At 41.2% G+C, this 13,530-nt stretch overlaps 1 protein-coding gene across 1 annotated transcript in view; it reads left to right on the top strand.

Annotated features, from left to right (window-relative positions):
• The window catches only part of AFF3 (AF4/FMR2 family member 3), a 316,401-nt gene extending 306,609 nt beyond the window's left edge, over window positions 1-9,792 (top strand). Inside the window, exons 20-22 of the mRNA XM_017736969.1 lie at window positions 3,533-3,582; window positions 3,713-3,927; window positions 5,311-9,792. Of these exons, the coding sequence (XP_017592458.1) occupies window positions 3,533-3,582; window positions 3,713-3,927; window positions 5,311-5,432 (387 nt within the window). The 3' untranslated portion in view covers window positions 5,433-9,792. The remainder of the gene's footprint in view (window positions 1-3,532; window positions 3,583-3,712; window positions 3,928-5,310) is intronic.
• The last annotated feature ends 3,738 nt before the right edge of the window (window positions 9,793-13,530 follow it).

The following is a 13,530-nucleotide window of genomic DNA, read 5'->3' as shown; positions in this document are numbered from 1 at the left end:
CGTACCTGACATGGCACTGTTGGCTTCCCCTTCCTGCTTTGCTTCACCTGCTACTGCTTCCATTTTTCACTTCTGACAAGTCCAAGCACTGCTTATTTTGAAAAAGACCAGAAGTCTCTCAAAATATTTTAATATATTTTCTTTGACAGGCAACCATTCTCTGGAAAGTATCTCAAGCACAAAATCTTTAAGGTGAAGCTCACCTAGCAGTCAATTCATCCAGCATTTGATGTACAAACACAAAAATTAGCCTTTATCTTCCTAATAATAATAATAATAATAATAATAAAAAAGAAAGAACATACAAATGTTTTAAGACAAACCACTTTGGGGGACCTGAACAGCCATTTGTCTTTGAACACAGGGCTCATCTGTTGGAGTTTTTTTGCAGAGGGAAGAACCTTGAAATGAAAAACATCCATCCTTTGACATTTTGTTAACAAAAAAATTCAAATACAAGCACAAATGCTCATGACCAGATTCTGAACACATGAAGACAGGGAAGGGAATTGACAGATCCGTTATTGTCAAATGGAAATTGAAGTCAATGTAATTGCTTCAAAAATTTAGCAATATATAATTCAACACATTATGTTTCTCTAACAATTACTTGATTTCAGGGGAAAGAAATATGTGCCTATTGAAGTATTTTATTTTTCTTGACCAGTTCAGAGAATAGCTGTTTTAAGAACAGCTCTCAACCATGTAAAATGTCTCCTGCTAGCACACACTGTTTCACAGCAAACATAAAAAGGACTTACACTCTTCTGTAGCCAAGAAGAGTTTGGTTTTTTGCAGAGCTCCTGCTGATACAATGATAGCATAGCTTCACATTAGAAAGTATTCTCACCTTTGAAAGCAAAAATGGGGAAAAAAATCCATTTGCTATAATTTTCAGTGGAAAACAAGCCAATTCTCCACTCCTTTCGTATTTGGTATCTAAAAGCTTTCAAAACCAAGTGACATGAAATGCTGACTGCATTAAGAACTTCCACATGTATTATCAATCAGAGAAAGATTTTAAACCTTGTCACACATTTGCAGGGAAAATTAGACACACTTTTATTTTAGAAAAGAAAAAAATACTATTTAAATCTCCTTTAAGTGGTTTTTTTCCGTTACAAAAAAAATGAATGCAGCAGAGAATTAAAAAGAAGTCACAGAAATTCAGGGGCCTGGCACATATGAGAGCATAAAGAAACCAGGAGAATGGGTTGCAGTAGGGAAGGTGGGATAAGAGATGGTCCTTTACAACATTGCACTTTTTAGAATCCTTACCTCCACCTTTCTGGTGCAGAACTGAGAGGAAGTTGAAGCAATATACCTAAAATATGAGAAAAAAGGTGTATGGGAAGTTGTACAATAAGGCAGAGGTTGGTTAGATTTACAGTGGAAGTATCCTTGACTCCAGTTTTCAAATCTTCCTGCTTCCAACTCTGTAAGTAAATAACAGGTACTCAGTTTCCATTACACTAGAGAGATGAAGACAAGTAGTTCTGAGAGAGATCAGACAAGAAAGGGAAAAAAACAAAGAATCTATTCTATAAGAGGATCAAATGCTGAGGATTCCCAGGTTGGTTCTATTTAAGATGGTAAACGAGAATTTTTCCTTTTTTATCTTTTCACACCTTAGCTTTTTCCTGTTAAAAAAAAAAAAAAGGAAAACCCCTCTGAAGGAAGAACCCCTTGTGGGACACTCCAAAGCTTATTTTTCATATCACATACCTGGGACACAGAAGACCCAGTGTCAAAATGCATGAAGAATGACAGAGTGCACACAGCACTGGTACGATTACTGCTAAAATACAGCCAGTGTTGGGGTGCACATAAAAGATGTGGAAACCCAAGAGGCTGTTCAGAAGACACATAAAAACTGAGGAAACAAACTTTTTTGAAGAGAGGCTCAGGAGATGTGTCCAGTTTAGTGCTGAATGGGTTAAGAGATCATTGTGTACATGGAAACAGAGCTGATAATTTGCAGATGTCATGCAGTACTGCTGGCTTTGGACCAACAGAATCCAAAAGCTAGCACTGAAGTTAGGAGGATTCCATCTTGAAACTGAAACAGCATTTGTGAGGTCTGCTAAACACAGAACACAGGAGAACAAGGAGGATAAGTAGTGTCTAAGAATTCCTATATGGCTAGCTGTCCTTTTTAGAAGGAAAAAAATAAGATAAATTTAAAAAGTAATTTAGCTTCTTTTAGAAGTGCCAGGATTGGTGGAAAACATGAATTGCAGATGGTGAACACTGCAGGATTACTCCTGGCCTTGAAATCCATGAACATCTGAAGTCCCTTGTTTACCATTTTCCCTTACTAAGCCATGAGAGACCGAGAGTTTTTGTACTGCTGGAACTGCTTGTAACTCCTGCAGTTTACAACACCTGCAGCCTTGCATTTAAGACAGTATCCATAACCAGATCTCAAGCTGCAGGACTTTGTCTGGTCTCACATGGATGTCAGGAAGAAAGGGCTGTTCTCCAGCACACAATTACCTGCAGGTATGGCTTCAGGAGAGAGCACAAGGAGGTTACTTTCCTCTGAAGAATCAGACTGGCCATTGCTGAATGTGAGGATGTGGATGGGATGAACTAGAAAAGCTTGGTTTCTTACGACTTCTTTCTCACAGGCCTAGGACTAAATCAGTCACTTGGGAGAGGGGTGGAGTTTTTCCACAGGTCCAATGGTCGGGAACCAGCCACTGAATTCCCTTCAATTCCTGGAGGTTTAACTACTAAAATTATTTTCGCTATCCAGTCTCCATTACTGCTGACACCTGAATTTCTCCTGCTCTGTAAATACAGTGCTTGTACAAGGTAATCTCTCCTCAAGCAATTAAATTCTTTAGCCTAAGCACGGTATACCAGAGAGAGTCTTAATGACTCCAAGTATGCAAGAGATGTCAGTAAATGATCTAATGGCCCCTTCTGGGGATTTCTGGGGAATCCTTCACCTAGGAAAGCCACCGGTCTATGTGGGCAGTCTCTCTGACCTTGTGAATGCTGCCATGTTCAGACCAAGGGGAACAGCTCCACAAGGAGCAATCATGAGGAAGATTTTTGAGCCTGGTGGTTAAAACACCCACTTGAGCTGCAGATCCCGATTCACATCCCTGTGGATGCCAGGCTAGCAGATTTGCAAATTCTTGCAGGTCCTAGGGGAATAACGTTTGTCATTGGGGGCAGGAGAGTGGGAGGAAATCTTTCTCATTTTCTTCATCACAAGAAATTCCAGCCTAAACTTCACAAAGAGTCCTGGCAGCACTTTTTTTTCTGATTTCCGAGGATTTCTGTGAAAAGTTGCCATTTCACCTAATGTTCTCCTAGTCAGCCCCTACGCCAGGGTGTTTAACAGACTGTGTTCTGCAGCACTGCTTCATCATAACACCAAACTAGGCTGAATGGGTTTCTTGCATCATGAGATGCAATTGCATCACTTTCTTTACATTTCTGTACTTTTATACTCTTTAATGTTTTCATTTTGTAGTGTTATATAAATTACATGCATGGTGAATTACTCTTTCCTTTCCAGAATTCATCAAAAGCTGCCCAGAACCCATCTCCTTGGGGTGCCAGTGGAAAGTAAGTTGCACAGAAACTTATATCAGATTGTCAGTCAGAAACCATATATTTTTACCTGTGGTTTGTTCAGATACTCTCATGTTTTTAATCCAAATACCTTTTAAATAACTGTATTAACATCGGTTTCCAGGAGCACAGGAACTCCATCACCTATGTCCCCTAGCCCTTCTCCAGTCAGTTCTGTAGGATCCCAGGGGAGCACAGGAGCCCCTTCCCCATCTCCTATCATCAGCATCCCGCAGCGCATTCATCAGATGGCCGCCAACCATGTCAGCATCACCAACAGCATTCTGCACAGCTATGACTACTGGGAGATGGCTGACAACCTGGCCAAGGAAAACAGAGGTGAGCGAGGCAAGGCAGTGGCCTGTTCTAGAAGACTGACACATGATTTGGATCAGGAAAATAACTATTTTGATACGAAACCCGGCTGCAAAGTAGGACTGCGGAGGTGATTTTTTTCTTCAGTCTGTTCCTAGTCTGTTCCAAAATAGCTCAAAAAGGCAATTTTGATAGCTGTCTTGTTCAGAAGAGTTGAGCCAGGACTTGTGACAGACAGGTCACAGACTTGGCTGTGAGTAGCACTTACTGCCATCTGTGTCATTCTAGAGAAGAAGGTTTGTGGGAAGTAAGACAGCTTCCTGGCCCCAAAGTCATGGAGCTGCATGGGATGTGTTTAGCCAGACCACATCAAAAAGCAGGAGCACACCTCCTTTCTGCAGAAGGAATGAACAGCCCCTAGCCCTCCCCCCATCCATAGCAGACACAGATTGGAACAAGGTGCCTGCTGCAAACTTCTCTCAGGTGAACTGGTTTCTGTGAGCAAATGCCTCAGCATCTGACTTGATGGTAAAGTATTCCTTGGTTTTCAGGCTAATTTGTGTATTTAAGGCAAGGACATGGGCAAGATGTGAATCAAAATGAGGGCACCTAAATGTAGGTATGTAGCTATGAGTCGGGGGGCTCATCTCCCATTGCAGTTGATGGAGCTTTGTTCAATACAGACAGCGCTTCAGAGTGCTGTTCAGTTCACCCTGAAAGGGAGACAGGGATACAATTCACTGAGGTATCCTTACCTACACTGCCACTCCAAAACTCTCCTGTACATCCTGAGTTAGATCTGCCAGTCCAGGCTGTAAGTATCAACTCACTGAGAGCATCTCAAATGGGTGCTACATGCCTCTGAGTAGACAAATGAATTGCCCCTATCCGTGGCACAGGGGTTGGAACTGTCTGATCTTTAAGGTCCCTTCCAACCCAAACCATTCTGTGATTCTAAGTCCTGACTGGCTAATTAGCCAAATTACTCTTTAGGCTAGGTTGGCCATGTTGTACAGGCCTCTATTTCTTTATCATGGTAGCTTAAATATCTAGCATATCACAAATATATCACTGGACTTTGTGTGTAGACTTTTTGATCTAGTTGTCTTCAATTTCAGAATAAATCTTGCCCAACGTCTGTTTGCTTTATCAAGACTCAATGGAAATTAATGAAAAGCAAAGCTGAAGAACTCATTGCTTTGTTCTTTAAAAAGAAAATTGTTGTGCATCAGCCTGTAACATCATGAACCACAGGGCTTTAAAATTAATCTCACCAGCACTAAACTTTCATTCCCATGGAATGTTCAGCCTGACTCAATTTACAAGAGAATAAAATTTATTAAAGGGTGACAAGTAGCAAATAAAGATTCACTCTTCTGATGCTGAATCTTTTTTTTTTCCCTGCAGACTTTTTTAACGACTTGGACGCATTGATGGGACCTATCACCTTGCACAGCAGTATGGAGCATTTAGTTCAGTACACTCAACAAGGACTTCACTGGGTGCGGAATAGCGCTCACTTGTCATAATGACTGTGTGCCATTCACATGGACAGTATCCCTTTCATGGATAATTCAGTTATTCTGGACACTGTGCTACAGAAATAGTCAGCTACAGCATTGATCCAAACAAAGGTGAACATTTCTTCAATATTGAGCAAAATTTTTCTGAGTGTAGACATGTATGTGTGTAGAGGTACAATATACAGTGATGTCTCTTCAGAATGAATTGTTCTGTATCACTCTCCAAACATTTTCATGAATACTATAAAGAACTGATCTTAATGCACAAACATACCCTTTCTATTCTTGTACTGAAAAACTCAGAAACCAAAATCTTATGGGTTGATTCAACCAAGTGCAATAAGCACAGATCCTTGTTCAGGAAAGCTCACAATAGATTCTTAACTTTAAGCTTTTACTGAAATCCTGATGACTTCAGCAGAGCTTAAGCACATACACAGGGGCTTTCCTGAACTGGAAGGAATGAGGGCAAATCATAGACATGGAGAATTTTTACTGCGAGCATGGACACATCACAGAAGTTTCCATATTAATGTGCCATCTCCCTGTTACTTCTCCACTGGAGCACAGAGAGGAGTTGAGTAGTCCACATTAAGTTGGAGAAAGACAGCATTCCTTCATGTGCAATAAGTTTCAACAAATTGCATGCATTTCTTTATCTCCTGTCTTTTTAAATAACTTTACCTCTTGTTCAGCTCCTCACCAACGGTGCAACCTACGGTATTGAGCAAAAGGAAGGCCTGAAAACAGATATGCTGGTAGCAAGAACTTAAAAGAGATGGTGGATAATTGCATTCTGTTACTGACGGTAAATAGATAAGGAAAACTATGGCAAACAGTAGTCCACTTAGGAAAGAAAATGTGTTAATTTCAGCTGCACACACAGAGAGACAGATATTTAGAACAGTTGTTGGCTTTGCATGGGAAGGCTTCATTCTGCAGATTTTGACTTTCATATCTTTTTCATCTAGCAGAAGCTTGCAACATTTTCTTCCAGGCTGTAGTGGAGCATTACATGCAATTTCCTTTATCTGGGAAGCTGAGTTTGCTGCTCATCAGGCTAAGAACTGTTTCCTATCATAATCCTCTCACTCTTTATGCATAATCCTCAACTAGGCTTTAACATTTCTTGATTTATGGGATGTTTTCAATTCCTGTTGACAGGCTGTGTTTTTCATGCCAGAAGAATTAATCCCACAATAATTGGAGTTTAATTTGGGTCAGATGAGGTCAAGGCCAGTTTATATCAACTGTGCTTGCACTCGGTGCATTTTCGTTCATTTTCAGTGGTTTTCACATATTTGGGGGGGGAGGGTCTCTGTATTGGAAATATATTTTTTCTTTGCAATCAGATTTGCTGCCTTTACTCAAATCAGCAGCTCCAGTGACTTTCAGTGGACTGTTCTTGTCCGAGTCATTAGCTGAACCCTTTTACTGTTATTTTCTAATCTAATTTGCTTACATATTAAAAAAATGTGAGTACAAAACACACTTCCATTAGAAGATACAAGTGGAAGTAGCCACTGATACAAATGGTTGATTAATTGGTCCTTGCTGCCTTTTTTTTTCCTCCCCCATTTTTGAAGAGCTGCATTTTGAAGAAAAGATACCAAACAGTGTGGCACAATTTCTTAGTCAAATGTCTTTGGTAGCACAGACTCCATGTACCCCGTGGTAAAGAGTGGGCTTTACTGAGCCCCACATAGCTGCGTTTTTCTGCCGAGGCTGCTCACCATAACTCCAGCTATTGCTCAGACTCAGAGCATTCACTGTGTTCTCTGAAGCAGCTACCAAGGAACTGCTCAGCCCCAAGCCATCCTGGGCCAATATTTATGTGCCCATCGGTGCTCAGATGCTTCCCCCCAAGAGAATCCCTGTGGCTGTGGTCACCTCTTAGCATGGACTCGAGTGTTTCAATGTGGCTGGCTTTAGGAGAGAACACATACTTGCCTTTAAATTACAAAATACTTTTGATCTCTGAGTCCCGCCATCACTCTTAGCCCTGGCTGTCACCCACCCCAGAAGGAACACAATTTGTTTTGTCACAAGTTTGGTGGAGAACTTGATCGGTGCCTTTCTGTTTATCACTTGCCTGATCTCCGGCTGTGGAAGTCTGTCAGGATTTGCTAGACTAATAGCAACGGATTCTGTCGGCTGCTTCAGGGCCACACGCAGGTACTGCGGGATTTCTCCTCAGACCAGGAAAGTGAAACTCCAGCTAGATTAGCTTCTGTTTTCTTTGACGGTGCCTATGATGTTTATCTTCAGATAAGTTTGGGGGGTTGGGAGGCCTTTCTAATATTTAATGTTGAGAAATTTTAGAAGTAACATGTATTACTTGCCTTAAATGGAGTTTAGTTTTATTGCACATGTGGCATTTGAGTTTCAAATATGGAACTTTGAAGCATGTTTATTTTACTAAGATTGGGATATTTTTCTTAATCATGATGAACTCTTTATATGGATATATGTCAAGAGACTTCAAAGAAATGCAAGAATTAATGCTCTTCTGTTGTAACATTTCCAAGTACTAAGCATCTCTTGTAGATGATTGTCCTTTCCTGTACATTGTTCATGTATTGAATTATTTCAGCTAAAATTCCAATTGCTTCCATGGAAGTCTTACTGGTTTTTAGTTTTTGTGCTGGCATCATCTGTGTTGTCTGATGAGCACACTGAGCCTTAATTTCTGGTGGTGCAACGGGATGAACAGATTAGAGGGTTTGGCCTTCTCTCCATAGGGTTTCTTGCAGCTATACTAATTTAGTGAGGTTATTTAGAATACTCTTTTTGTGCAGGCTATTTGCTGTATAGGGTTGCTGCTGATTGGGTGACTGAATGTGGCATGGTAACAACAAATACATAATTTCATCATCTTAGGGCCTGCTCTGCAAAAGTGCATGTGACTTCAGGTCTGGTCCAGTTAAGCATAAGCACTACTTTAAGAACCTGAATAGTCTTAGGTATATCACACTCTGTGTCCAAGATGCTCTGTGTGTTTTGGATGGGACCAGAGAAGACTGTCCTTCTTTGCAGTTCCATGAAAGACACTGACATTTTAGTCTCCTGTAAAAGTCTGGGAACATGCAGGCTTCTTTAGCCATAGCAACGTTCAGGTTCAGTTTTGGAAAAGTAAGAGGTCATTCTGTACAAATCCAGAAGGATTATGTCTGGAGCAAGAGGTTTGCTTACAAACAGAAGCTTCTGAATCAGTAAGACTTGATACAGCAATGGATATGGATTCAAAGGAACCGTGTATTGCAGGTGGACATGACAAATACAGAACAGCCTATAGGATCCTCACAGACAGCAAGATCATACAGAGCCCTTGGCCTTAATCCTTTATAGTATTGCATGGTGGCATGAGTTTCAGGTAGGAACAAAGCATGTGCAGAGGTTCGAGTGTGGTCAAAAGCCAGGTGTAGTCCTTCCTATCACACGGCAGGATACCCAAACCCCTTGTTTGCCTATTTCTTTTGACCAAATAACACAGAGCTCCAAAGGAAGAGATTATAGTGAACAGAAGACCTTAGGTAAAGAAGGTTAAGAGGATCAAGCCCTAAGTGTAGATACAAACACATGTGTATATACTGTAAATCTAAATAGTAATAAAAGTCACTCAGCATGAAGGATATTACTAGTGCCTACCATTGATCATTAAGTACTCATCACTGAGCAGCCATATCACCTCAGAAGTGCAGTAGCTGTTGTCAAAATAATTTGTGTAACTAATTAATTTATATGAAATGCACCTTTTGGACCGTGCCATAGTATCTCTTTTGTAATACAAATGTTCAACCATTTTTCATGGCTACTGATTCAAATCTGAAATGTCAGGATATCTTTTCTTCCCCAGATGAGGACATACACTTAGGCCTGGCTAAGCTGTACTTAGTTTATCTACCCAAGAGACTTTAGTTGTCACCAGCCTTAACACATGTACAGTATATGCTATTCACTGACTTAGTTGTAGGTTTTAATCCAAATGAAATTGGAATTTGCAAAATGACTTGGATTAATGGCATCTGCCTAGATATCCTGCAGATGTGACATTAAATTATTCATGATTTTAAGCAGGAAAGTTTGAATTTTATGTAAATAACAGTGGATGAATTCCTTGATCTTTTTACAAGATGATTTTTTTTAAATGAAAAGATTGTCAAAGCAATAGGTTTTTTAACTCTGCTAAATTTTTGGCAGGTCATGGGTTCATGGTAAAAGCTATATTAAGAGCATCTCCTTCTGCAATATGCCTTGTCTTTACATAATCCTCTTAATACTTAATATGTCAGAAAGAAATGTTTCTTGTTCACAGCGATGGCAACGTTTCCGTCCCCCATTCAGAGAGAATCCTCAAACTAAAGAATAAAATCTCTTGGCACAATAGAAATACAAATAATGCCTGAAGTATACAGACTTGTTAAGGTAACAACAAAAGTTTGTCTGGCACAGACCTAAAATGCCTCTCATTTTGGTATCTTTTTGTTATCATTTACATCACATATTTGACCTCATGTTTCAAACTAAAGAATTAGTCTAGTTTTCATGTCTTTAGAATGCCTGGTTGGTCTGATCAGTATCACAATTGTAATTGTTACATTAGGTTATGTGCTGTGCACCAAGGGCTGGGAAGACATTTAACCATAGATAAATTTGTCAGAATGCATTCAAAAAAGCATTTGGATGATCTTATGTCTTGTATGTCTCAAAAAATATGGAACAATGTCTCTCAGCCACTATTGTTAGCATGAAAATTTAGGTACTTTACTGTCTCTCACAAAGCTGCTGTTTGCCCTCAATCAGGCTGAGACTCCATTTCCAGCATCACTGGTCACCATGCTGTAAGTTGCTCTTAAGGTTAATTAACAAACTGGGAAAGTCACTTTAGGTCCTGTTTGTGCTAACCTGACTAAAGCTACATAGAGGAAAAGCACTAAGATTTAGAGCATCCCTTGGTCTTTCAAAAGACTGTGGTTTTCCTCAGTGAGATGGGTGGGATCGAGCTGGGGCTATTTCTTCAGGTAATTCCTTTGCCTCCACTTGCTATATGGCCCTATTGCTCTTGGTAGCCCACAAGTCTGCCTGACTTTCAGGGGTGCTTCCTACTTTGGCAGCCCAAACTACCTTTCAAATGGGGTGCTGGAACATGGAGCAAGTAACCCACAGGTTGCATGAAGGGCCTGGCTTTTGCCCCCCAAACCAGCAGCTCACTTTTGCAATTTGTGTAGCTTGAATCTCTCACACTGCAGCTTGAAGCCCAGCTGCCCTGCTGCCCTCAAAGAATTCCAGAGGGTCCAAGGAAAACAACAGAATTAGGGAAAAAAGGGGATTTCCTCTGTCCCACGGCACTTGGTCGTTTTTGGGAGCAAATACAGTGAACAGCGTGAATGATAAGGCACTCAGGTCTCATGTTTCTCATATGTACTAACACAGGGATACTTAACATTTATCTGCCTCATAGGGCTTTATGAGAATTAATTAATGTTTGCAAATCACTTTGTATCCTCAGAAGGAAAGTTCTGTTGAAGAGCTATGGAAAAAACTGCTAAGTATACTGGATGAATTTCACCCCTGAGTCCAGAGCTACAAGACCCTCAAAATCCTTAAATACCATGTAAGCTCTTGGTGTAAGCACCAGGGTGTATAAAATTAGTGCTTAGCACCGAGGGGAGTCACAGCCTAGGTGAAATTGCCATTCCCAGAGTATCTATGACTTTGATCCTGGCAGAGAGCGAGAATCACAACAATACATAATGGGACAAACTGCATAAATTAACAAAGTGCTGCATAGCCATCCTTAGAATTTCAAATCTTTTTATGTCTTTCAGTCACTTTGTATTTCTGCAAAAGAAATTTGTACAAAGTATGTTCCTCAAAACAGCCCCAGAAGTGTTCAATAATTTGTTATTCCAAAACCAGCTTCACATAACTTCAAATCAATGGAAATTTTCTTTTAGAATGGTGCATTGCAGAGAACTAGTTGCTTAACAAAAAAAAAATTTTTAAGTCTTTCATGACAAAATATGTGTCTGCTTTTGATACACATTACCAGTAACCAAATTGGGAAGTCAGAGATACATTGGAAACACAGTATTCAGGGAGTGACCTTCCCAAATCACACCATTGTTAGCCAGTATCCCCAGGGCAAACTTCCAGCTCTGTTCTGACACATTACCCCTAGAAGTTATCAATAAAGCACTTCACCAAGTACTGAACACCGGTCAAATCAACAAACTTCTAACTTTTCTAATGTGGTTCATGTTATTCAGTCAACACTAACAAGTCCTTTCTTAGCACTAGTTATCCTTTTCTCCTCCACTTGGCATTCTTACATACGAAATTCTCACCCTGTCAACAGACATGAAAGGAAACATTTCCTGCAGGAACAAGCTAGACATAGATAACATTTATCAAAGGAGAGGCCCTTCTTATTCTTTCTCTCACTTCCATTTTGGAATATATCTCTATTTTAAAAAGCATATTTTCATTTGCAGTTTAGATTTATCATAGAATCATAGAAGGGTTTGGCTTGGAAGGGACCTTGAAGATCATCTAGTTCCAACCCCACTGCCATGGACAGGGACACCTTTCACTAGACCAGGTTGTTCAAAGCCTCATCCAGTCTGGCCTTGAACACTTCCAGGGATGGGGCATCCACAGCTTCTCTGGGCAACCTGTTCCAGTGCCTCACCACACTCACAGTACAGAATCTCTTCCTTGGATCTAATCTAAATTTACCCTCTTTCAGTTGAAAACGGTTGCCTCTTGTCCTGTCACTACAGGCCCTAGTAAGGTCTTTCTCCATCTTTCCTATAAACCCACTTTTTGTACAAAAAGACCTCAGTAAGCTCTCCCCAGAACCCGCTCTTCTCCAGGGTGAACCCCAGCTCTCTCAGCCTGTCTTAATAGGATAGGTGTCCCATTCCTCTGACCATCTTCATGGCCTCCTCTGAACCTGCTCTAACAGGTCCATGTCTTTCCTGTACTGGGAACCCTAGAGCTGGACACAGCACTGCAGGTGGGGTCTCACAACAGCAGAGTAGAAGGCAGAATCACCTCCCTCGACCAGCTGGTTGTGCTTTTTTGGCTTTCCGGGCTGTAAGGGCACATTGGTGGCTCATGCCCAGCCTCTCATCCACCAGCACCCCCAGGTCCTTCTCAGTAGGACTGCTCTCAATCAATACATCCTTCATCTGTATTGATACTGGAGCTTGGACAAACACAGGTACAGGACCATGTAATTGACCTTGTTGGGCCTCATGAGGTTCACCTGGGTCCTATCTCTCTCAAGGTCTCACTGGATGTCAAGGTCCCTCTGGAGGTCTTCCTGCAGTTCTAGACATTTTCTTCCTCAAGGCATCTCCCAGCCTGGGCTTGTGACATGCAGGACAAGGTAGAGTTGAAATTGGTCACAGGAAAAAGGTGAAAGGCAGTGCAGAGCTGCTCCAAGCAGTTCAGGATCTTTCTGCTTTCTTCTTATTCCCACCCCACCTGTGGGACTGGCACCCACCTTCTGCCATTATTTCTAGCAAGAGAATTCAGTTCCCTGTTGAGGAAGGACAGTGAGTGCTGATGACTCCATGCGCAGTTTTTGACAGCTCTTCTCCTCTGCAGGGAAAAGCAAATAGGAGGGATCAGTAATCTGGGGACTAAAAGCTCTTAGTGCTGGTGACTCAAACACCTTATGTGAAACAGCAGTGCAGCTGGAGGGGTGCCAGCAGCATCTCCTGGCCCAATGCCTTGGCCTGACTGTGCTACCAACCCGCTTGAGTGAGCTTTGCCACTTCATGGCCCTGCGGTAGAACCAGCAGGAGCTGGTGGTCTCACCTGTACAACGACCTTCTTTGGGCCATGGAGGATACACAATCAGCCTCATAAAAATTCACTGGGGTTAAATAGGAAGAGAACGTGGAATGAGAGAGAAAAAAGGTCCTGATTTAAACTCAGAAGTTGGAAATCACCTCATCTCATACTGAAGGTCTAAAATTAGCACGAGGAATCACATGCTTGTTTCTCTCCACTGGCTACAAAGGGATGAGCTCAGATACAGAGGTGCTATAAATCCCACCCCAGGTTTATGGTCATACCTCTTGCTGACAGGAAT

The sequence above is a fragment of the Corvus brachyrhynchos genome, unplaced genomic scaffold, assembly GCF_000691975.1.
Source record: "Corvus brachyrhynchos isolate BGI_N302 unplaced genomic scaffold, ASM69197v1 scaffold83, whole genome shotgun sequence".
NCBI lineage: Eukaryota > Metazoa > Chordata > Aves > Passeriformes > Corvidae > Corvus > Corvus brachyrhynchos.
This window is presented reverse-complemented; position numbering and strand designations above follow the sequence as displayed.